Source organism: Haliotis cracherodii, unplaced genomic scaffold (genome assembly GCF_022045235.1).
Source record: "Haliotis cracherodii isolate W230 unplaced genomic scaffold, xgHalCrac1.p SCAF_14, whole genome shotgun sequence".
NCBI classification, from domain to species: Eukaryota; Metazoa; Mollusca; class Gastropoda; order Lepetellida; family Haliotidae; genus Haliotis; species Haliotis cracherodii.
Genome location: NW_027266269.1, coordinates 22,994,057 through 23,018,069, shown reverse-complemented (window position 1 = coordinate 23,018,069; position 24,013 = coordinate 22,994,057). Strand labels below are relative to the sequence as shown.

General features: G+C 41.7%; 2 protein-coding genes and 1 pseudogene across 4 annotated transcripts in view; all 3 read right to left on the bottom strand.

The window, feature by feature from the left end:
* Positions 1–8,890, bottom strand: part of LOC139460634 (C-type lectin domain family 4 member M-like) — a 32,188-nt gene extending 23,298 nt beyond the window's left edge. Inside the window, exon 1 of the mRNA XM_071242101.1 lies at positions 8,827–8,890. The gene's annotated coding sequence lies outside the window, so the exon portion shown is untranslated. The remainder of the gene's footprint in view (positions 1–8,826) is intronic.
* LOC139460303 (cholinesterase-like) lies at positions 2,789–5,599 on the bottom strand (annotated as a pseudogene).
* Positions 8,891–14,087: 5,197 nt separating the features above from the next.
* LOC139460632 (cholinesterase-like) lies at positions 14,088–21,164 on the bottom strand. 3 transcript variants are annotated; one of them, XM_071242096.1, is made up of 4 exons: positions 21,120–21,164; positions 17,024–18,505; positions 16,552–16,715; positions 14,088–14,354 (listed from the first exon to the last, which is right to left on the bottom strand). In XM_071242096.1, exons 1-4 carry the CDS (start codon positions 21,149–21,151, stop codon positions 14,317–14,319), a joined length of 1,716 nt encoding a protein of 571 aa, XP_071098197.1. In that variant the 5' UTR covers positions 21,152–21,164; the 3' UTR covers positions 14,088–14,316. The 3 variants fall into 3 exon arrangements, with proteins under 3 accessions (XP_071098197.1, XP_071098199.1, XP_071098198.1); XM_071242098.1 differs by having other exon boundaries at positions 21,115–21,127; XM_071242097.1 differs by lacking the exon at positions 21,120–21,164 and adding an exon at positions 19,246–19,334.
* Positions 21,165–24,013: the final 2,849 nt, after the last annotated feature.

Sequence of the window (24,013 nt, the reverse complement as noted above, 5' to 3'; positions counted from 1 at the left end):
TCTGTATGAACGTATCGGTATGAACATATCAGCAGAAATCTAGAAGCCAGTTCTCCGAATATCGTACACTTTTGGTCGGCGGTCTCAATCACCAAGCTTTGTATGCAGATAATGTGCCATTAAACCGGTTGTACAATCCGATTTCCGTTTTGACCACTGATTTGTGACTGGTTCCGCCATTTTTAACAGGCGTTGTAACTGAACAGTGCACCGCACATAGCCACAGGTGAAACGTTTGGTAGCAAAGTCAAAGCAAAATCGGAGTAGTGTGTCGGCGAATTTGCATCAAGGCTGTAGGATTTTTCAATCGTTTAATGGAATTCAATGTACAGCCGTAGCTCTGGTCATTCATATATTTTGTGTCCCATGGCTCAAACATATTTGCGTCTGTATACCGTGTTCTACTGACCTCGATTATCTGTTGGATGAAGGCACAGCTCTCTACAGTCACATAGTTAACACCGAAGGCTATGAGGGGTATTTAGGTCATAATCGGCTCCCAGCAGGCACAGCCTCAAACGTTATTGTCTACATAACAGTTTTTATGGCTCCGTCACAGGTGCTCCAAATATTGAAGCAGGGAAAACAAATTTCATAGAATCATTTCAACAAGCAATATTGATATCCCCGTCACTTTTGGTAACTTTTAATGATGTCTCCATTGCAATCTTTACGGATTTTGATTCGTATGCATTATTTGACTCTCATCAGCGGAATGGTTTGGGTCAGATTGAAGACTGTTTAGTGGTATTGATGAATTGTTATGTTTCATCTTAACAGTATATAAGGCGACTATGCTTGTCGTAAGAGGCGACAAACGGGATCGGGTGGTCAGGCTTTGGTTGATGCATGGCATCGATCCTAATTGCGTGGATCGATACTCATAATGTAAATAACTGGATTGTCTAGGTCAGATTATTTACAGACCGCCGTCATATAGCTGTAATATAGCTGAGTTCGGCGTTAAACCACAAACAAATCAAATAAATTAAACATAAGTGAAAGTGTCAAAGTTGCACAATCGCAGAACGCCGTCATATAGCTGGAATATTGCTGAGTGCGGCGTTAAACGACAAACCAATCAATCATCATCACATGAACTCAAACCAGTCATTGTAACAAGTAAACCACATTTCACAACAGTTACTGACACTGGATAAAAAACAGTACATAGAAAAAGACCAAGTAACTCAACTCATTATGATCACAATTACTATTCTTTGAAAGAAAGAAATACAAAAAAAGACACTGAAAAAAAAAATTAAAACAAGAGACGAGGAATCTCCGTTATTGATTAGTCCCGGTATTGAAATGTTCTCCAACTACGTGATAATATTTTGAGTATGTGCATCTGTGGTTGTGACAAAAAGACCTTATCTAGCATGACCTTTTTGCCATATGGAGCCCTTACATTATTATAACCAAATGCCAAAAGTAAAAAGAATTTCATCTATTATTTGAGTATGGGCATCTGCCAATGTTGGCATTTTGATACTATTTCCACATGTTTACATTTGTGCCAGAAATTGCTTCCATTTCCTTCGATCTACTTTTTAAATAAAGACCCAGGTTAGAATAGGTCTTCAGCAACCCATGCTTGCCGTAAGAGGCGACGAATAGGATTGAGTAGTTAAGCGCGCCGATTTGATCGATGCATGACATCATATTCCAATTACGTAGTTCGATGGACATCACGGGATTATCTGGTCCAGACTGGATTATTTACAGACCGCCGTTATATGGCTGGAATACTGCTGAGTGCGGCGTTAAACAAGAATTTTTTTTAAATATACCTCTCCTATGCAAATGTATCAACTGTATTGCCCAATACTCAAGATAAATGGTATTTTTTTCCAAAACAGCGTTGTGTTATTTGTGGTTAACATCATAATTACGCGTTTGTGAGGCATCACATATGGCGAGGAACTTTGATGCTCTGCATCAATGTTTTCTTGTCTCTTTATAAGATAACATTAGAAGCTGACTTCCCACCCTTTTGCCGAGCTCGCCTCGCTTCCATACGCGCTTGTTTTTCTCTTTCTTGCTTTTCTTTCTCGTCTCTTTTTATCTACCTTCATCTTAATGATCTCATCACTTGTAAGTATGCGGTGGGAGGTCAGCTTCCATTGATTTGATTTTGTACTTTTGAACTAACTACAGGAGCAGGAAGGGAAAACTCAGACTTAATAGCATCCATTGCAACAGCTTCAGAGACCGTGGCTAGTTCCACTACTATGTTCCTAGATTTGTCCAAAGAATAGGGGGTATTACCTGTCAACACAGCTAAAAATAAAGTCAGTGGGAGACAGGAGAGGTGCACCCTCAGGTAATACTGCTTCAGATGTAGAAGGAACCACTGATGTCATTGGTGTAGCAGACACTCCGGCATCATGTGTGATAACTGAACTATCTGTATTTACCAGGGTGTCAGCAACAGCAACAGCACGAATATCAACAACCCCCACTTTTCTGGAAGAATCAAATCTAACGTCAAAGGGTTTGCTGGGGGCAAATGCCTGATCTGGAATTGCTTTTCTATTTACGGGGAATAGTCCACATTTGCGAAACCCACTGCACACATTTGAGGGTGTGAACGCCTTACCGTAGGCTTCCTTGAACAAACGGGGCCATTCCCATTTAGTTGTTCGGGCTTTGCACCATAAACTCACTACACACCCTGTTCCACTCCCAGCTTGTTGGACCAAAGACTGACTTGTCCAGAGGACACAGCCACTGAGTCGTGTGAGGATGAAAGGCTAAGATGGTTAAATCATTTGCTTTTGCCTTCTCAAGAAGCCCAAGCGTTTCGTGTGAACTGTGGCTGTCCAGTCGATAAGTTGAGGCCTCTCTGGTCCACACCCAGAGTGTCCTCCATCCATGCACGATTCTGGTATGTATAGGCCGTGCCGGGCACTCCAGCCGGAGTATTATATGCGTTCAGGCATTTTGGCGTCTTCCCCTTCACTATGGCCAAAGGGGGAATGATGTCACCGGTTGCATTTATGCATGTCAGCACAGTTACATTATCTCGGGTGTTTCCCACGCGCTCTGGAGCATTTTTTTTCATCTTCAATTGCTGCCGTCAGCACTGATGGGCGCCCAAGACTACCTCCCTCCGATTTCCTACGAACATGATCACTAATGGTCATGGCAGGTTCTTTGTAAAGTTTTGATGCTGACCTGAAAGACAGACCCTGCCCCGTAACGGCCGCAACGGCACACTCCAGGGCCTGGCGTCTTTTCCCCATCTAAAACATTAAACACAAAACTTTATAAATTTTAATACTGCCCAGTTTGAATCAAAACAGAACGAACAAGTTGGAGCATATTGTCTTGATGAAGTCCATTTTTTTCGAAATATTTGAGAACAGGTCGTTTATTTTTTTCCAATATGCCAGAACGCGACAAACAGCGTTTGCCACTGCAGACCCGCATTTGGGATGATCTAAGGATTTCCGTAGCAAACCAATTATTCTTTCAACTTCATTTTCAAAATTAAGATCATATAGGGTGTTTAAAGTTGAACGTGCGACTGCGATTACTATATCACGTCCGCTTCCAAATATTTCATGGCGCTGAACGGATTTTGAAAGTGCCATTTTCTGTAAAGTTGACGGAAAACGTATAAACATATGGATAATTGTAATTAAGACAGACATATCTCTGTATTGGTTTAAATTAATTCCTCACTTTTTTATTAGCTACAGTTTTAATAATACAGTTGTTCCTCGCTGATACCGATTGTTTTACCGACTGTGCTCATCAGTTATCAATACTCACACAGTAAACACTTATTAGATAGAGTTTTGGTGTTGACTAGAAATTATCTTCATGTTCGTTAGTCGTTAGGCCATCTATATTATTTTAAGTGTTTGTCATCTCCAACCTCAACCGCAAGGAAGCTGGCGGGCTGAAAAAAAATAAATAAAAAATGTTTTTCACTAATCTTTAACATTTTCTACCTTGGTACCAGTCTTCAAATTAATTTGACTTATTTTGAGTTCCTTTGCTTCGGAAACAACTTTTTAATACATGTAGTTGAAGAAAGATCAAACTGACCTGGGCATTTTATGAGTGTGCAATGATAGTGGTACTTTCGTTATTACGTCACGTCGGGGCAAAATTAATACAGACAAGATAGACACAATTCTTATGGATAACAACTTCTTTAATACTGTGAAAAGCGACGTTTCGGTATAGATCCTTATACCGTTGCCAAGCAAGACTGAATGAGGGACTTAGTGCAGAATATATATAGTAGGTGGAGGATAAACAGTAACAACAATAGCATACATCGTGTTGTGACAGCACCATCCCTTTGTTGTCACACCTACCAATGTTATCCCACTTATGTATGCTATTGTTGTTAGATCAGCAAACCTCTTCATTGCTGTTTTGGGCACAGTGTAAGCCCATGGGCAATTAAGGGCCCCACTCTGCATGATGGCTCTTTCAAACAAGTCACATGACAGAGGTGAGGCCAAATGATGACCAACGCTATCACCACCAGCACTTTCTCGAAATATGGTCACGCGGTTTGGATCTCCACTAAAGTTGGCAATGTTATCTTTCACCCACTCTAAGGCCAGTCTTTGATCCATCAAGCCCATGTTGCCAGGTATGGTATCTGGTCCCAGGTAGATGAATCGTAAAGGCCCCAATCTGTAATTCATTGATACAACGATGACGTCATTTTCTGTTGCAAGGTATTTGCCTTCATACAGTTGCAGTCGTGTGGATCCCATATAAAATCCCCCACCATGGATCCAGACCATCACGGCCAGATTACCGCGATTTTCTGTTGGCGCCCACACTGTAAGATAAGGGCAGTCTCCACTGTAATCATCAGGAGTATCTCAGTTAGTATCGGCAGAACTATAAACATCTTTAGGTTGAATGCAAGATGGCGTCGGTTTCTGTGCATCCCTGACTTCCGGTCCCTATGACTCTGAAGGTTGAGGGTACTTGAAGCGGAGATCGCCTACAGGGGGCTTACAGTATGTAATTCCATAGAATACGTCAAGAGACCTGCCCAGCACTGTTAGACGTTGTCCAAGAAGTGGGCCATTTAGAGTTGACACTTTCTGCGCCCTCGCAATATGTAACACACCAACAAAGTCACAAGAAGAAGTCTCATAACTGTCAACATTCTGAAACAATGCAATGGTTTCATAGATACACTTTTAATCACCCAATTTTAGTATCACAAAAAACTCATTTTTTATGTCAGTGTAATTGAGATTGGAAACTTCTTAAAAGTTAAGGTGTGTCTTCTATGGACCTGTGAAGATCCAGGGTAGAATAGGTCTTCAGCAACCCATGCTTGCCGTTAAAGGCGACTATACTTGTCGTAAAAGTCGACTAATGGGATCGGGTGGTAAGGCTCGCTCGACTTGGTAGATGCATGTCATCGTATTCCAATTGCATGGATCGATGCTCATAATATTAATCACTGGATTGTCTGGCCCAGACTCGATTATTTACAGACCGCCGTCATATAGCCGGAACATTGCTGGGTGCGGCGTTAAAAAGCAAACCAACCAACCAATCTTCTTCTATGGTCTTATGTGAGATAATGAAACCTCATTCCTGTCCACATTCTGAAAGAACATAACGGTTCATTGATACCACTTTTGGTCATCTAATTTCACTCTGGTTCACTTCGTGATTCATGGTTCCAGTTTATCATTGTTCCTTTACACAGGGCATGTGATGCTAGCATCACAGATTACAGGGTATCACCAAAACCTTTGATTGTGTTTAGGTCAGCCTGGTTTAGATGGAAAGATACTTGAAATGTTAAAGTACATTAGTCCGTTACCTTTAAAGCTTTGGCTTTAAACTTGGTTGCCTTTTTAAGTCGTATATTCTTTCGTTCTTTATAAACGACCTGTCTCATGAAGTTGGTAGATGTGGAAAACACAGTGATCAGTTCTTTCCACATATCGACGATTTAATGCTTATATTTTCTCAGGTGTGAGTCGAAACACTCAACTTTGAGCCAGCTCTATCGGAGCTCGAGGCATTGTCAGCAGGCGTGAGGAATGTGAAGTGTCGAGTACCATGACGCCACAACTTCACTCAAAATCATGTTCTGCATTTACTCTAATTTTTAGTCCCGAATAAGGTACCACAAATGGAATTATTTGATTGTAATCATGACCTCAAACTGCTATTTATGACATCAAACGATAGTTTTCGTTTGAAAACTGCAAATTTAAACGACTTCTTCAAGTGTGACATTGTACCAATGTGGACTAAAACATGTCTTCAGAGAATTAGGAACCACATGTTGTAAACATTTAAACAAACAGCAGCAAATATGCAATAAACGGATTTGTTCCTCTTTCATCACACGAATGTAATAGCATGTACAGTGACGATTGCATTGGGTGTAAACGCAAAACATAAGGGTGAAAAGTATATGAATGGATGAATGGAGATGGATCACTAAAAGCAGATATTCAAACTGAAACCCAAACAGTATCAAAAAGTGATGGGGAGCTTATCCTGCCCCACCAGTAGCACCCGTCACGAACACATGCACAGGAAAGTCAATTGTTCATTGTTATTGAGGTAACACGGGAACATATGGTACAAGTGAAAATATGGAAGGTTTTGAAAACACATAGATGAGCACATCAGTTGGATACCAAGCATAAAGATACTCATTTTATGCATATAGACAACGTTAACACATCGACTTGGACATTACAGATGCGCATTTAAAGTGAGTAGGTTAACAAGATAACGGATGGGGTTCAATCTAACTACAACGAGAAGGGCACCTTATGTACATACACGTTGACATGACAGTACATAATAGAGGAGCGCCAACAGTCAAGACGTGTTAAGGTTACTGAATGCTACAATAATTATGGGTTCTAAGTATCTGTTGGTCAAGTTTTCCGACTGTAATAAATTGGCACATCTTCGTGATCGTACACTTCCGGCTACCAGGACTGCAGCAACCGTACAAGGCCGACGGGGTTTGATCAGGGCTGACACCGTACGTCGACGCTCAGCAGGGCTACATGCTCGATGTCCATATGTTGGACCCATGCTCACTGATCGACATCGAAATGAACGTCTGACGTTGGGCCAAAAGGCATCGTCATTGGAGATTGCGGCAGTGGCATGGTGTGATGTTCTCTGATGAGTCCCGTTTTCATTTACGGAATGCTGACGGTCGACTGCGAGTGTGGCGTCGACGTGGAGAACGTCACCACAATGACTGCATTGTACAGACAGATCGATTGGGGGGTGGGAGTGTCATGGTGGGAGTTAATGCCCTTTACCACAGGAATAACATATCGGCAAATCACGTCATCCCATTCTTTCATCAGCACCAGGATATGCACACCTTCCAGCAAGATAATGCAAGAGCGCACACAGCACGTGTTTTAACACAGTACCTATTCGATAGCATAGACGTAGCATGGCCTCTGTTGCTGCCAATGGCAGACATACCAGATATTGACTTTTCATTTTAACCCTATGTGTCTTCCTTACACTGATGACGTAAATGTGATTACTGTGTGGTATTTCTGTTTCCTTTGTCGTCTTTCGTAATAATCCGTCTATGTCTGTTCTAATTAAAATCAGTCATTGCTCAAGTTGTTTTTGTAATATTTCAAGATTTATTGCTGGTGCGTTTTCAATGCTGTTCAGTATATAATAGACAATAATGTGTATATTTATGATGCACCAAATCCAAACCCTAAAGCATGCTTATTGCCCCGGTCAATGGTTTAGTGCGCACTCGGCGCACGGAGGTGTATTTCTAACATATATATGAGGTAACGTTGACACGAACACAAACATCAGCCCCCAATTCAAATAAATTAGACCTGTGAAGATCCGGGGTAGAAAAGGTAACCTACGCCTGCCCTAAAAGGTGACTATGATTGTCGTAAGAGGTGACGAACGGGATCGGGTGGTCAGGCTCGCTGACTTGGTTGATGCATATCCTCGTATCCCAATTGCGTGGATCGATACTCATAATGTAAATCACTGGATTGTCTAGGTCAGACTCGATTATTTACAGAACGCCGTCATATAGCTGTAATATAGCTGAGTTCGGCTTTAAACCACAAACAAATAAATCAAATAAATTAAACATAAGCGAAAGTGTCAAAGTTGCACAATCACTTGAAAACCACATGACGGTCTCCAGGTAAGGGTAGGTAATTTACAGGCTTTGTATGAGGGCATATGCAGCATCAGTCCTTAAAGAGACACTGATATGGTCTACAGTAATACCACTGCTATACGTCTGCACCTATAGTTAGTATGCTATACAACAGACTTATGTTTCACAAAACTTACCTGACATCTGACTATACAGGTGTGCTCACACACACATTTTATCTACACAGCGATGCATTGTGTGAGACAGTTTGTTAGCGGTGACCTGGTTAATGTGATATAGAACTTATAGCTGCGTCATGAAAGTCTGTGTACAACTTAATAAATTTAGAGTGGGTGAGTGAGTGATGAAAGTCTGTTTACAACTAAATACATTTAGTGTGGTGAGTGAGTCAGTGAGTCAGTGAGTCACACACTTACCTTATACCTGACTCTACGGGTGTGTTCAAGACTGCACTAGTAGTAGTTGGTCTACATGTACCGTTGAACCCCCCGAGTATCATGAGGTACATGTCATGAGGGTAAGGATAGGTATTTACAGGCCTATTTGTGTGCATGCAGACAAACTGATATGGTCTAGAGTAACAACCCTGCTATAGATCATTATCCATATTTAGAACAGTCGTACAAAATGATATTTGATGTATAACAGGATGTCATGTTTCATTAAACACTTACCTTCGACCTGACTCTACGGATGTGCTCTAGACTACATTCGCTGTGTACACGGCGACGTGCTGTTTTACGGGGTGAGAGATGACCTATCAAGTGACACATCAACAATCTTGGTTATTGCTGCGTCCTGAATGTCTGTTCAGCTGAGTGAGTGTGGCTTTACAGTATTTTATTTACGTCGTGGGAGGAAAGACCGAAGTGCTGTTTGTGTTTAGACTTTTACCACTATCACTCACGAACACCTCACTTGCCCTCAGCCATTGTTCTGGGTAAAATTACAGTCAGACATTTTAAATTGGGAGAAAATGGGGGTTAACTAGATTCTGTTGCAGAATATGAGGTACAAGTTTATACATTTATATATATACACAACACATGTGGTGGACGACCCATGTTAGAAAACGTCCTAAAAAACCTTGTTCGCCGTAAAAGTCGACTATGTTTGTCATAATATGCGACTAACGGGATCGGGTGGTCAGGCTCGCTGACTTGGTTGATGCATGTCATCGAAACACAGTTGCGTGGATCGATGCTCATGATATCAATCACTAGATTGTCTGGTCCAGACTCGCGCTGCGTTAAATAAACGAACATTTAATCAAACAAACAAAAACTATACAAACAGAATTATAATTAACAAATATTGACTGACATTTAATACTCATTGTTAATTACTAATCTACATATGAATGTCTTCAGAAATGACTAGACACTAAGCGAGCAGTGTTCACCCTGAGACTTGTTTACCTGCACATGTCCTCTTTAGTGAGACAGACTATAACCAAAAATGTAGGGTTACCAACAATCGGGGTGAGGGTACGGTGAGGTTTAACCGTTGTGACGCCGAATAATTAAGCTACAAATATAACGCTTCATGAAGTGACACTCATTATCGACAGTTGAATAAAACCACACCTTTAGTCAGTGGGCACTCGTGAAGAGCACCTCCCCGTGATAAGTCCAGGGTAACGCTAATCACTCTTCCACCGTGTGGACCCGGGGTAGAATGTGTCCTCAGCACCCCATTGCTTGTCGTACAAGGTGACAAATTTGGGCAGCCCGTATGAATTTGAATTTTTGACTGAAAAATCATTCACATGCCCAGAGTCGTATGCCCAGAAGGCGGTGGCTCATGGGCCAGTCTGGTAGGCTAATTAATTATATTTAATTCGTCTGCTTGAGTGTACCATTCATGAATCCTTGGTGCTGCCAGTTGGAGATCCACTGGCTTATAGCATTTTCCCTGTGATACTCCGTGGTGAGTGGGGAGCTGGGATGGTGAACCATATACAAACTCAAAATGGCACAACCCAAAAAAACGAAACGTTCTTTGGAAGATTCCTCGGATGAGGAGACTGCCATCCTGAAGTGTTCCTCTGGTAGTTGGTTTAGATATTTAGTGGTTCTGTACACCTTTGAAATTGGATCTTTTTGCCATTTCTAGGCACTTTATGGCATTGTTGGAGATACCAAGGATGTCAAAAAGATAAGGTCAGGATTGCTGCTGATTGAGTGTAAAACTGCCAAACAATCAACAACTTTACTAGCTGCCAAACATTTAGTATCTACTCAAGTTTTGATGTCAGCTCAGAAAACTCTAAATTTAACATCGAAGTGGATCAATACATTCCAAACCCGCTTCGATGTTAAAAATGCCAGCAGTTCGGGCACGGTGCACAATCTTGCAACCATCGCAAGATATGTCATCAATGTGGTGAAGATGACCTCAATTCTGATTCAAAATGTACAATAAAAACTCATTGCACAAACTGTTCAGGTGACCATGTGGCTTCTTCGAAGCCATGTCCAAAATTCAAAATTCAACCTCAGATTGTGAAAGTGAAACATGAAAGGAATATCACCTTCCCCGAAGCAAAGCGTTTGATCATGTCTTCTGTTTCTCCAACCTCAACAGTGTCATACTCAGCTGCTGTGACATGCATCCCTGCCAAATCTGTCATGTCTGTTGAATGCCAGACAGATATTACTTGGGTCTCAACAGCAAACTTTTCTTTTGTACAATCCTGTTCATCTTCCAAAATAGGTGATAAATCACCATCAGCTCCAGTATCAACTCACAAGGCAACGGCACCGAAGCCAACATTGACACCAAAGCCAGAAACAGCTCTAAAACCAGCCCCTGTTAAAAGTGCAAACAAAAACGTTGACTATGCCAAAAAATCAGATCGTGTACCAAAGGGTCAGGATGACCCTATTCAAATATATAATCGGTATCAAACCTTGGATGTCTCTTCACATTCTCAAGGGCGCAACAGAAGTAAGTCGCCGCGAAATGGGAGAAATAGATCTCCTGTTCACCCACCCGTAACATGAACAGTTCCACTCCACTAGTTCATTGGAATGACAGAGGTCTCCGGACCAATTTTTACGAGTTACATCTTTTAATTCAAGATTTTATGCCTTCAGCAATATGTCTTCAAGAGACGTATCTCAAACAGTCTGACACCTTTGATTTGCGCCGCACAGTTCCTATCATATATTTTCTCCACCAGGTGTTAAAGCTACTGGAGGATCTACTCTTTTTGTGAAGCAGGGAGTGATCCACAGCCCTGTTTCACTTCAAACTCATCTTCAAGCTGTTACAGTCAGACTAACTTTACACATAACCTTTTACTCTGTGTTCACTGTATATTTTTCCCTCCTCTGTGCTTCAGGGATCAGATCTTCAATCCTTATATGATAAGCTCCCTAATGATCATGGGTGACTTGAACGGACATAACCCATTATGGGGAAGTGTTAACGTACTTGAAGATTTTATTTCTGATAACAATTAATGCATTTTCAATGATGGATCAAATACCTTTTTACATCCTGCTACTTGAACTTAACAGCAAATAATCCATCTGATGTTCCACCTATTTTACCAAGGCCAACTGGCCTTCCTTTCAGGAACTCTGTACAGACAGATTATATTACGCCTGATATGTTCAGGACTGTTACCGACCCAATCCAATCGTTTTCGGATAAGCTGAATGGAATTGCTGATATAACCATCCCTAAGTCCTCTGAAAATCCATACATTCGAAAACCATGGTTTGATAAAGAGTGCAAACAGGCTAGAAAGTGCAGGAAAAACGCAGAGAAATATTTCCGCCGACATCCAACTGTCCACAACTCAAATATGTTAAAATCACAAATGCCAAGACACGCCGCTCATTCAAACAAAATAAGTGTAAGTCTCCGAGGAACTATGTCTCAAGGAAGGTGAGCATCTTTTAACAGATAAATCGGACATTGCCAATAAATTAGGCGAAACGCTGACCAAACACTCTTTATCGTCAAACTATGATCCTAAGTTTCAAAAATATCAGAAACAACAGGAAAAAAGAGGGTTGATTTTACTCCTCAAAATGGAGAAGATTATAATGAGGTATTTTCGCTCCATGAGTTAAATACTGCTCTAGGTCAAGCGCACGAAACTGCAACGGGAGCTGATAATATTCACTATCAGCCCTTGAAGCATTTGCCTGATTCATGTTTAGAGTTTATGATTATGTTGAAAAATAAAAATGAAAATATTTTCACAATTGTTGGTTTTGTTTGTTAGGCTTAGAACGTTTTTGACCAGCCCTCGTCCATGAGAGAGGTCGTGAGAAGGAACGTTAATGACTGCTAATTAACGAAAAGAGGCAAGACTGTTTCAAGCCAGTCTGATACGTTGTATCATGTGATGTGTGTGTGTCTCTTGTGCACTATGCCTTGTTCTGAATATACTATGTGGTGTCATGTGAAGCGTGTGTCTTGGGTACTTTGCATTGTTCTGAATATTGGGTAGTGTCATGTGTTATATGTGGCAGTGTCTTTTGTTGTTTAACAGTGATTGTAGCTGTGTTGCATTGTTTCTGTTTGGATTCGGTAGACGACGCTCATTGTATTGTGTTTGCACAGTGCTCAGTCGTCGGGTAATTACTATATTTAGATGCTTGTGTGGTGTGTAACCTTTCAGTTCGGTATACCGTGTACGGTGATGGCATGTTATGAAAACTTCTTTAATGTTCTAGTGCCGATGGACAAGTGAGGGCACTGTGTCAAACTTTTGAGTGGATGGGTAGGTTGTATATAAAGAGGACAATAGCGTGTTTACGTATCTCTCAAGCATTTTCATCCACATCGGAACCAGCTTTCATGTGAGGTCGCTCATCATCCCTGTCTATCTCGGAAGCTTGACCACTGTCGCCGCTGGGTGAATTTATATAATAATCACTGACTTTTGCAATCACCACTGTAGTTTTGTAGAACTCAAAGTATATGCTTGACGTTTTACAATTGTACAAAAGAACTAGGTTCAATTCAGTAAAAACATTTGATTTTTCAACTTCGTAAACAACAATCCGACATGACAAACTTAAGGGAAAACTTCGTTCCTTAATTTCTGCTGTCACAAAACGTGGTGACCATGGACCCTACAGTTACATATCTATCTTCTGAGGTTCAGGGCATTTATCAAAAATTTTACTGAGTTTACTGAGAAAACACTATGATAAATGCTGGACTTCCTCATTGATGACATCTATGTAAAAGTTTAAAAGTTTGTGGAGAGACATTTGGGCAAGAAGTAAGCTTCCCTATGGGCACCAATTCTGCTCCCCTTCTTGCTGATCTTTTTGATTATGCATATGAATCAGAAATTCAGCTCAGATTGGCAAAGTCAAAAGAAGGCAATTTGCCCATGAAGTTTAACTGACCCTCCACTATACGATGATCTGATTTCGTTCAATAATCATCAAAAAGCCAATTCCCTTCCACTTATTTACCAAGCTGAACTAGAAATTAAGGAGACCAGAGAGACTGCTTCATCCGTTTCACATTTAGATCTATGCATAAAAATTCAGGGTGACAACACGCTCTCAACAAGACCTTATGACAAGAGGCATGACTTCAACTTTCCAATAGTCAACGTCCCTTAATGTTGAGGAAAGTTCCTGCAGCACCAACCTTTCGTGTCTACATTTCACAATTCCTTAGGTACCAGCGGGCATGCTCTTTCTCACAAGATTTTAAAAGAGCATTATACGACGCTTACTCAGAAGTTGTTTGATCAAGGTTACAACATTCAAGGCCTCAGTAAAGCTTTCAAAATTTTATGGTAGACATATGGACATTTCCATCGCATGTACCATGAGACTTCTCGTACATGCAATCACATGACACTGTATGCTAAGTAAGATTTAACATAGAACATAATGCAGACAAATCGTTTATTCCATGATGGCATTGACAGGTGTACAGGACTGTAGTTGGGGTGATTGTTGTATACGGGGGGCTAAGCATTCACAGGCATCACAATAGCTATGCGGTGTGGCGTCCTACATGAGTGAGGACTACCCCTGCCCTGGGCAACATGGGACTTTTTTGCCCCTCTGCGCTGACACTTGGTGATATGACTGATTAACAGATCAAAGCAGCGTTAAGCCAAAAAAATAATGATATTTATGTATTTAATTGTGTCTGATTATTATAATGCTCTCCTTTCATCCTTTTCTGCAGTACTCCTGCCCTTCCAGTGGATCTGAAACGCAATAATTTGATTCATTATTTCCCTGACTGCACTTCAGTATATTTCCCAAAGATACACCATTTAGCTACAATGCTAGTTGCTAGTTGCTGAGTGAATGAGTTGGGCCCAACGCCGCTTTGAACAGTATTTCAGTTATATCATGGCGTGTCAGATTCACGTGGAGGAAAGCATACGGTGATGCAGGTCTCACACGTTAAAGTATCTTCATGCTGATTTGAATTATCAGTGAGTGAGTGAGTTGGGTTTAACGCCACTTTTAACAGTATTCCAGTTATATCACGGCGTGTCAGCTTAATGTGGGAGGAAAGCCCGAAGTGATGCAGGTCTCAGACGTTTACCACTTCGGTGAAACCCACGAGCACGGGTATGGTGCTGACAAACCTAGAAACATAATCGGGGTGAACCGTGATTCGAACCCACAATCATAGGTTTCTGGCGCGTCCAGGGGACGCAACTCTGCACAGCGAATCGCGGCGCCTTAGACGACTGGGCCACCCGTGCCCCCTTTTTGAATTATCATGTCTATACTGATATGTTCCATCCTTGACGTTCACCTCTTTAGTGAGTGGAGTGTGTGTGTCACCGCTGTGGTCAGTATTTCAGTCATGCCATGATGTGATGCGGGTCCAAGACGTTCACCGCTTTAGTGAAGCCAATTTGCATGTGTTGCCACTGTGGTCAGTATTTCAGTCACGGCATGATGTGATGCGGGTCCAAGACATTCATCGCTTCAGTGAAGCCAATTTGCATGTGTTGTCACTGTGATCAGTATTTTAGTCATGTCATGATGTGATGCGGGTCCAAGACGTTTACCGCTTCAGTGAAGCCAATTTGTATGTGTTGCCACTGTGGTCAGTATTTCAGTCACGGCATGATGTGATGCGGGTCCAAGACATTCATCGCTTCAGTGAAGCCAATTTGCATGTGTTGCCACTGTGGTCAGTATTTCAGTCACGGCATGATGTGATGCGGGTCCAAGACATTCATCGCTTCAGTGAAGCCAATTTGCATGTGTTGTCACTGTGGTCAGTATTTGAGTCACGGTATGATGTGATGCGGGTCCAAGACATTCACCGCTTCAGTGAAGCCTATTTGCATGTGTTGTCACTGTGGTCAGTATTTCAGTCATGTCATGATGTGATGCGGGTCCAAGATGTTTACCGCTTCAGTGAAGCCAATTTTATGGGTCGCCACTGTGGTCAGTATTTGAGTCATGTCATGATGTGATGCGGGTCCAAGATGTTTACCGCTTCAGTGAAGCCAATTTGTATGTGTCGCCACTGTGGTCAGTATTTCAGTCATGTCATGATGTGATGCGGGACCAAGACGTTTCACCGCTTTAATGAAACCAACCTGTTTGGATATGATGATGACAAACAAAGTTGCATAATCAGTGCTTGTCTTGGATTCGAAGCTCAATGTTAAAGTGAGTGAGTGAGTATGGTTTTACGCCGCTTTTAGCAATATTCCAGCAACATCACGGCGGGAGACACCTGAAATGGGCTTCACACATTGTACCCATGTCGGGTATCGAACCCGGGTCTTCAGCGTGACGAGCGAGCGCTTTAACCACTAGGCTACCCGACCGCCCCTTAATGTTTAAAGAATCCCACATTACACATTTTCATTGGTTGAAGCTAACATACATTATAGCTATTTTTACCAGTTGATGTGTGGGGCGTTCTTTGTGCTTGTAGTCGTCCTCAAGCTCACACTACAACCATTATGGATGCTTCGTAGTAAGAATTGTCGCAGGTCGAGTTTTCGGCTAGTTCTGGTATGATCACAGGGTGGTTAAATGCAGAGGCAGTTAAATGATTTTTTAAAAAGAAAATTCCAATATGAAGCAATGACTGTATTAGAACAAAAAAGTATGCATCAAGTTATATCCTATTTTTAGCATTGGTCGAACAATAGGGTGGGTTGCATGTACTGATCAGGAGAGAAGGGCAGCTTTGAGTGGTTCGTTGAATGTGAATAATGTTAAAGGGAGACTTGACCTGCATTGGAAACTGCAAAATGTTACTTCCTTTGATATCGATCTATTTGGGTAGTGTTTACTTGGACTTGGCAACAGAAAGTAGTGTTTAAGTCACTCCCCGACCACACGATATGTGTAAAATTAATGTAAAAAAATGACATAAATAAAATAATCATATCGTATTCAATATTCCATCATAAACAGTACCTGCAGTAATCTTTGGCAGAATGCCGTTGATGAAGACACATTCGTGATGGACTACCCCGTGTCCTGCTGCTAAGTTGTTGCCCACGTCAAGGGTCATGTAGGTGAGATCAGTGTTGTCAGAGGCCGGCCAGTCTACCTTCACTGGGACCGGAGCATTGGGGTCACTGCAAATAGATATCACAACTTGGGACAGCCTAGAATGTTTTTTCATCATTTAAAAATGAGCGAGTGAGTATTGTTTCACGCCACCTTTAGCAACAATCCAGCAATATCATGATGGTGGGATACAGATAGAAAGTATATGGACGACAGAAATTTGGAATTGTGTTTCCAAAATAGTAGCTTATGACAGTAGTGGATTACGTAACACATTACAAATAATAACCTGTAAGTACCACATGTATGAAGAATTGGGAACGTTCCAGAATGGATAACTACACAGAGGCTTTCCCTCTCTCCTTCACTCACTCACCCTGACTTGGCAAAGTTGGTCCAGTAGGTCATGATGGTCCTGCTGAGTTCCACTTCCTCCTGTGTACAGCCCAGAGACTCGTCAAGGACCAAACCAAACACAAAGTCAAGCTCGTACCAGTGGGCTGCTCCTATCCATTGAGGATACGGGCTAATTGATAGTCGGTGATTAAAACTGTACACATAGGTAGGGTTAGCAGGAGAGTACAATCTGTCAAACTCAAGATGAGGACACTTCATTCCCCTATCCGTACGCAAGCGATTCACTACATCAAGATAGTGTATGTCTTTTAGAGGGGCTTTCTGACTTTCATAAAACAATCGAAGTGGTTCTTTGATTTGTTTACTTTCTTCATTTGCAAATTCAACTGAAAGAAGACTATCATACTCTTGGCGACTTAAAGTCAGTGTTTCCGGTAAGGTAGATACATTTCTCATCTGCTGTAACAATACTGCCGAAAACAGTGCTGCCTCATCTTTAGTAAAACCATGCAATACACTGGTCTGCTTGATGGAACCGCTGGATAGAAGAGTTGTGGGGTCATCGGGGAGAAAGTAGCCATCCACAACTGGGACGAATGCAAGTCCTTCATCAAACAAACCGAACTGAACATCAGCCATAGTTTGGGCATCTGCTGTCTTCAAGCAGTCATAGATGTCTGCATCAGTTGAAGATGATGGACATCCAAGGAGATCAGCAAACCTCTTCATCTTTCGCTTTGCTGTTTTTGGTACGGTGTAAGCCCATGGAGAAATGTGAGTGCCACTTTGCATGATGGCTCTGTCAAACATGTCACGTGACAGAGGTGAGGCCAAGTGGTGACCCACGCTGGCACCACCAGCACTTTCTCCAAATATGGTCACGCGGGTTGGATCTCCGCCGAAGTAGACAATATTATCTTTCACCCACTTTAAGGCAAGTCTTTGATCCATCAAGCCCATGTTGCCAGGGATGGTATACGGCTCCAGATAGCTGAATCCTAAAGGCCCTAATCTGTAATTCATTGATACAACGATGACGTTATTTTCTGCTGCAAGGTATTTGCCTTCATATAGTTGCAGTCGTGTAGATCCAAAATAAAATCCTCCACCATGGATCCAGACCATCACGGCCAGATTGCCATCGCTGTCTGTTGGCGCCCACACGTTAAGATGAAGGCAGTCTTCACTATAATCATCAGGAGTTTCTCTGTGAGTCTCAGTATTTTTAATAACATCTTTAGGTTGAATGCAAGATGGCGTCGGGTTTTGTGCATCCCTAACTTCCGGTCCCCATGACTCTGAAGGCTGAGGGTGCTTGAAACGGAGATTGCCTACAGGGGGCTTTGCATATGGGATTCCATAGTATACGTTAACAGATCTGCCCAGAACTGAGAGACGTTGTCCATGAAGTGGGCCATTAAGAGCTGACACTTTCTGCGTCTTCGCTATATGTAACACCGCCAACAAAATCACAAGCGCAAATCTCATTCCTGTCCACATTCTGAAATAACAAATGAATTCATGGATGATTGTTAACCTAATTTTCATTTGGTTTACTTTTCGAGGCAAGTTCCAGGTTATCATTGTTCCGTGGGATAGATGATGCCACTGACAAATCCAATTACAGTGTGTCACCATAGTATAATTTTGTTCATGTCAGTCTGGTCACGGATCTTTACAAGTCCGTGGTCTGGTTGAGATGAGAAGATATTTACAATGTGAAACTGCTTTCACCCTACGTTTGGCTTGAGTAAGGGTGCAGCGATGGAGATATAACAAAATTCTTTGATTGTCAGATTGGCTTTCAATTGGGTTACAGTTTTAGTCTGTGTCTTGCCCCTACGAGGCAATATTTTACGGACGCCTCTGTTTCTATATTCCAGGTCAAAAACGTTACATTTGGAGTAATCTTTTCTTGCCTTCTTCGCTCATACTTCCGGGAAAAAACACGTGTTTGACTTAAGTTCAGTGCCGCTTATTGGCTAAAATGACAATACATGAGCAAACTCGATTATTTACAGACCGCCGTCATTTAGGTGAAATATTGGTGAGTGCTTCGTTAAACAACAACAGACAAATCTGATACAACTAACTCAAAGGATCTAAGAGGCACGCATGAATATCATAATATGTATTTTCCGATACTAAAAGATATGTCTTGAGCCATATCGATTTTAATCATACTTGGTTGACAAACAAATTTTGCATTCGCACTTTTCACACAACCACAATAAAACAAACCTTAACCCAAGAGACTTCCAGGCAGTTATAGTAAGCAATCTATACGTTAACAGGACCTGGTTAATTTAACAGCAAGCCGACCTTCGACAGTAAACAAATCCGCAATGACAGTAGCACTGAGCGCAAGTTATTAATGGGAAGAGTCGCGTCCCTTGCAAGAGGCATACCACTCGATAAACGTAGCGCTGTTGCCTGGTCTGGGAAAGGGACAGATACTGACGCGTCCGTGTTTGACACCAGTGGTTTCTGTGCCAAAAATAAAGGACTTTTTCATTACTCAAGTGCTGACATGTACAGGTTTTTTACTCTTTTGTACTACTGGTTTATGTCGAATAAATATATGAATACAAACATCTTTTCGAAGTCGTCATAGTCTTATTGTCTTCATACTTTGATAAGTTCTGATATAATAGGTGAGGTGAGGTGAAATGGGGTTTAACGTCGCATCCAAGATTATTGCACTTATATAGCGACGTGCATGTATGTGTGTGGCTGCTTGTACTAGTCCGGACTAATGCCGATTTGAAGTACTAGCTCACTGAGATACCATGCCGCAGTTTAACATGAATACCCCACTCAGACACAGTATACTGACTCCGAGCCGACCAGTCCCTGTTTTAGCCCCTTAATGCCGAGCGCCAGACAGGGTAACAACAAGTGCCATCTTTTAACGTCTTTTCGTATAACGCGGTCGGTGATCGAACCCCGGACCTTCCGCTCTCCGGGCGGACGCTCTACCATTAGACCACGGAGACGGTCCTCTGATATAATACCAACGGAGAGTGCAACACCGGTAACAAAACAACTAGAAACACAATGAGCAAAATCTTTCCTCTGACACCACAAACACATAGATGAGGAATCGTACGTTAACATCAACATAGACATTTATACAAATATAAACGTTAGCATCAATGAACATTATTGTGGTTTACTTAATGAATGCAGGTTAACAATATGACAGTTGGGGATGTTAAATTTTAGAATGTATGCAAGGCGAAAATCCTTTTTCTGAATAAAATTTCCTTTTTTAGACTTATTGTTCATAATATAGTTATGTAAAAAGCAGAAGAAAAAAAATGTAATACATGTTTTAATTCTAATGACAATGAGAAGTGACCGACCCGTGAAGATCCGGGGTAGAATAGGTCTTCAGCAACCCATGCTTGCCGTGAAAGGCGACTATGCTTGTCGTAAGAGGCCACAAACGGGATCGGGTGGTCAGGCTCACTGACTTGGTTGATGCATGTCATCGATCCCAATTGCGTGGATCGATGCTCATGATATCAATCACTGGATTATCTGGTCCAGACTCGATTATTTACAGACCGCCGTCATACACCTGGAATATTGCTGAGTGCGGCGTTAAACAACAAACCAACCAACAAACAAACCGAGCAACTTTATATATCGTGAACTCAGGTTTGCGTTTAAAGGGACTAGTCGAAAAAGAAATGCGCATGAGAAGGAAAGCCAAATGTCGAGCCGTGATGAAGATGTTGAATTTACTCTGTAAGTATTTGTTCGTCAATTGTTCGCCTGAAAGACATATCCACGCTTGTTGTAGATAATGTAGGAACAGCAGCACGTTATTTAGCAACTTCAATGAAATAAGATCGGTAGCGGAGATTGCCAAACGAGTGGGTTTGCGAATGAATATATTAATTTTACCGCGACGGTCATCTGCACCATCATGGTCTAACGCTGGCGGACCAATCAGAATGCAGGATTCTTAAATATCATGTTAGAATCAGTTGTAAACCACAACTGGTAGTAACTGGTCTATGTGTACCGTTGTAATACCACTCCTATACGACTGCACCTATAGTTAGTATGCTATACAACAGACTAATGTTTCACAAAACTTACCTTACATCTGAATAAACAGGTGTGCTCCAGACAACATACAACTTATCAACACAGCGACGCACTGTGTGAGACAGTTTGTTATCGGTGACCTGGTTAATGTGATATAGAACTTAGAGCTGCGTCATGAAAGTCACAAATTTAGAATGGGTGAGTGAGTGAGTGATGAAAGTCGTAAAAGACGACTAACGGGATCGGGTTGTCAGGCTCGCTGACTTGGTTGATACATGTCATCGATCCCAATTGCGTGAATCGATGCTCATGATATCAATCACTGGATTGTCTGGTCCAGACTCAATTATTTACAGACCGCCGCCATGTAGCTGGAATATTGCTGAGTGCGGCGTTAAACAACAAACCAACCGACCAACCAATCTTAAAATATTTATCACCAGATTGTCTAGCACAGATTAGTTGCAGGCCGCCGTCATATAGCTGATAGATGTTCAGTGCAAATTAACAAACTTTACTGACTGCCTCGTCAAGGTCACCCGATATCAACTATACGTCAAAGTCACCCGATATCTACTATAAGTCAAGGTGACCCGATATCGACTTTTTTGTGAAGTCATCACTCTAGTGGCCTTGCCGCGTGACTTGCAATATCTCAACCTGAATTCAGGGTACAGCTACGTTAGAAAAACTTGTTCACATCAATTCAATTACGCCCAGTTTGCGTGATTGCACTTTGCCATACCATCAATTATGTTTCTAGGTTTGTCAGCACCATGCCAATTCTCAAGGTTTTCACCTCATTAGTAAACGTCTAAGGCCCGCTCTCCTAAAGGCCTTCCTTCCCGTCAAGCGGACACGCTGTGATATAGCTGAAATACTATTGAAAGCAGCGTGAAACCCAATTCACTCACTCACTAGTACATTTTAAACTTGTTTCAGCTGTAGTGACATCGTCGTTTGGCATATATTTACAATAGTTCTTGTTTTCTTCTTCTTGATCAATATAATCATCTACCAATTGCCTTGCCATTTTGGAATTCTGGTATTTAGGTAGTAATAGGTACAGATAATGTAAACAATATTGGTAAAAAGATGTGTGCTGTGGTTGCTATTTGAAATATGTTTGCCTAAGTTTACAACATCCACGATTCCATATCATATTCAAATCAACCAACTGTATACAAACGAGACTCCTGGACTCTAGTTTCTTGTCTCTTTATTCAAAAGCGCCTGAAGCAAGTCAATCAAGTGAATTATATATCCCAATTCTATTATGTTATAACATGCTAAACGCATTCACCGCTTCATCCGGAGGCTCCATCTCTCATAGAGGGGCGTCGGGTAGCCTAGTGGTTAAAGCGTTGGCTCGTCACGCCGAAGACCCGGGTTCGATTCCCGACATGGGTACAATGTGTGAAGCCCATTTCTGGTCTCCCCTGCCGTGATATTGCTGGAATATTGCTAAAAGCGGCGTAAAACCATACTCACTCAATCATAGAACTGGGTCACATAATGTCTCCAGCGCATGAGCGTGAAACAACCAATCAAAGTTGGGCATACATCTAAATTCAAAATCACTGCATCGTCCGAGCGCGTCCTCGATGTATATAACTGAATCAAGACACTGTTATAACATATTTATATCTTGAGTGAGTGATTTCCAGAATACTACGACATGGAAGGCTTTGTGGAACAAGATGGTTGTGAAGGCGACCACACGCATATGTAGTCGAATACTGGTAAATTCGCCGCTTGTTTCTATTTTTTATGTACTAATTTTTAAGACTAACCGTTAAGATCTATGTTGTGTTGCTCATGAAATCAGAGTTGTGGATTACCACTATCAGTACATAAATATTACCCCAATGGAGTACACCCGTGAAGACCCGGGGTAGAATAGGTCTTCAGCAACCCATGCTTGCCGTAATAGGTGACAATGCTTGTTGTAAGAGGCGACTAACGGGATCGGGTGGTCATGATCAGGCTCGCTGACTTGGTTGATGCATGTCATCGATCCCAATTACGAGCATCGATACTCATGATAGTAATCACTGGATTGTCTGGTCCAGACTCGATTATTTACAGACCGCCGTCATATAGCTGGAATATTGCTGAGTGCGGCATTAAACAACAAACCAACCAACCAACAACCAATTGTGGATCGATAGAGAAAAAGCCAAAGAGCTCGAACACAGAGACGTCCGGTCTGTAGGCCCTTGTGCTGCTCCAGCGCAAAGGTGAATCGAACCGTTGCAGCTATGTATTTTGAGTGAGTGAGTGAGTATGGTTTTACGCCGGTTTTAGCAATATTCCAGCAATATCACGGCGGGGGACACCAGAAATGGGCTTAACACATTGTACCCATGTCGGGAATCGAACCCGGGTCTTCGGCGTGACGAGCGAACGCTTTCCTGAAGATGACTTCAAAGGAGATACTCAGGCTACCACTAGGCTACCCGACCGCCCCCTATGTATTATGAACACATGTATATTCTGTATACTCGAATGTATGTATACAGTAAACTACGTTTATAACGAACACGCTTATAAGGAAGTGACGGATATAACGAATTGTTGTTTTGGGTCCAGGCCGTTTTGCGATAACCTTAAGTTGAAACGCTTAAAACGAACTATGGATATAGAGAACAAAAGATATTGGTCCCTTTGAGTTCGTTATTACCGTAATTTACTCTATCTATATAAAATATATATAAAATCTCTACCTGAACGACATCTCCTCTACTTCATCAATCATTATCAAAAATGAAGTGCATCCCCTTATACATCAACATCAACATTGACACAATCATGACGGAGCGATTAATTTGGAACGTCGTGTCATTCGTACTGAATTCAATGGGATGCTGTGGTGGCAAATGGCTCCAGTGTATTTATCATAATACCCTGGATGGTCGAGGATGAGTTGGATTCAGAAAGCATTAGTTCA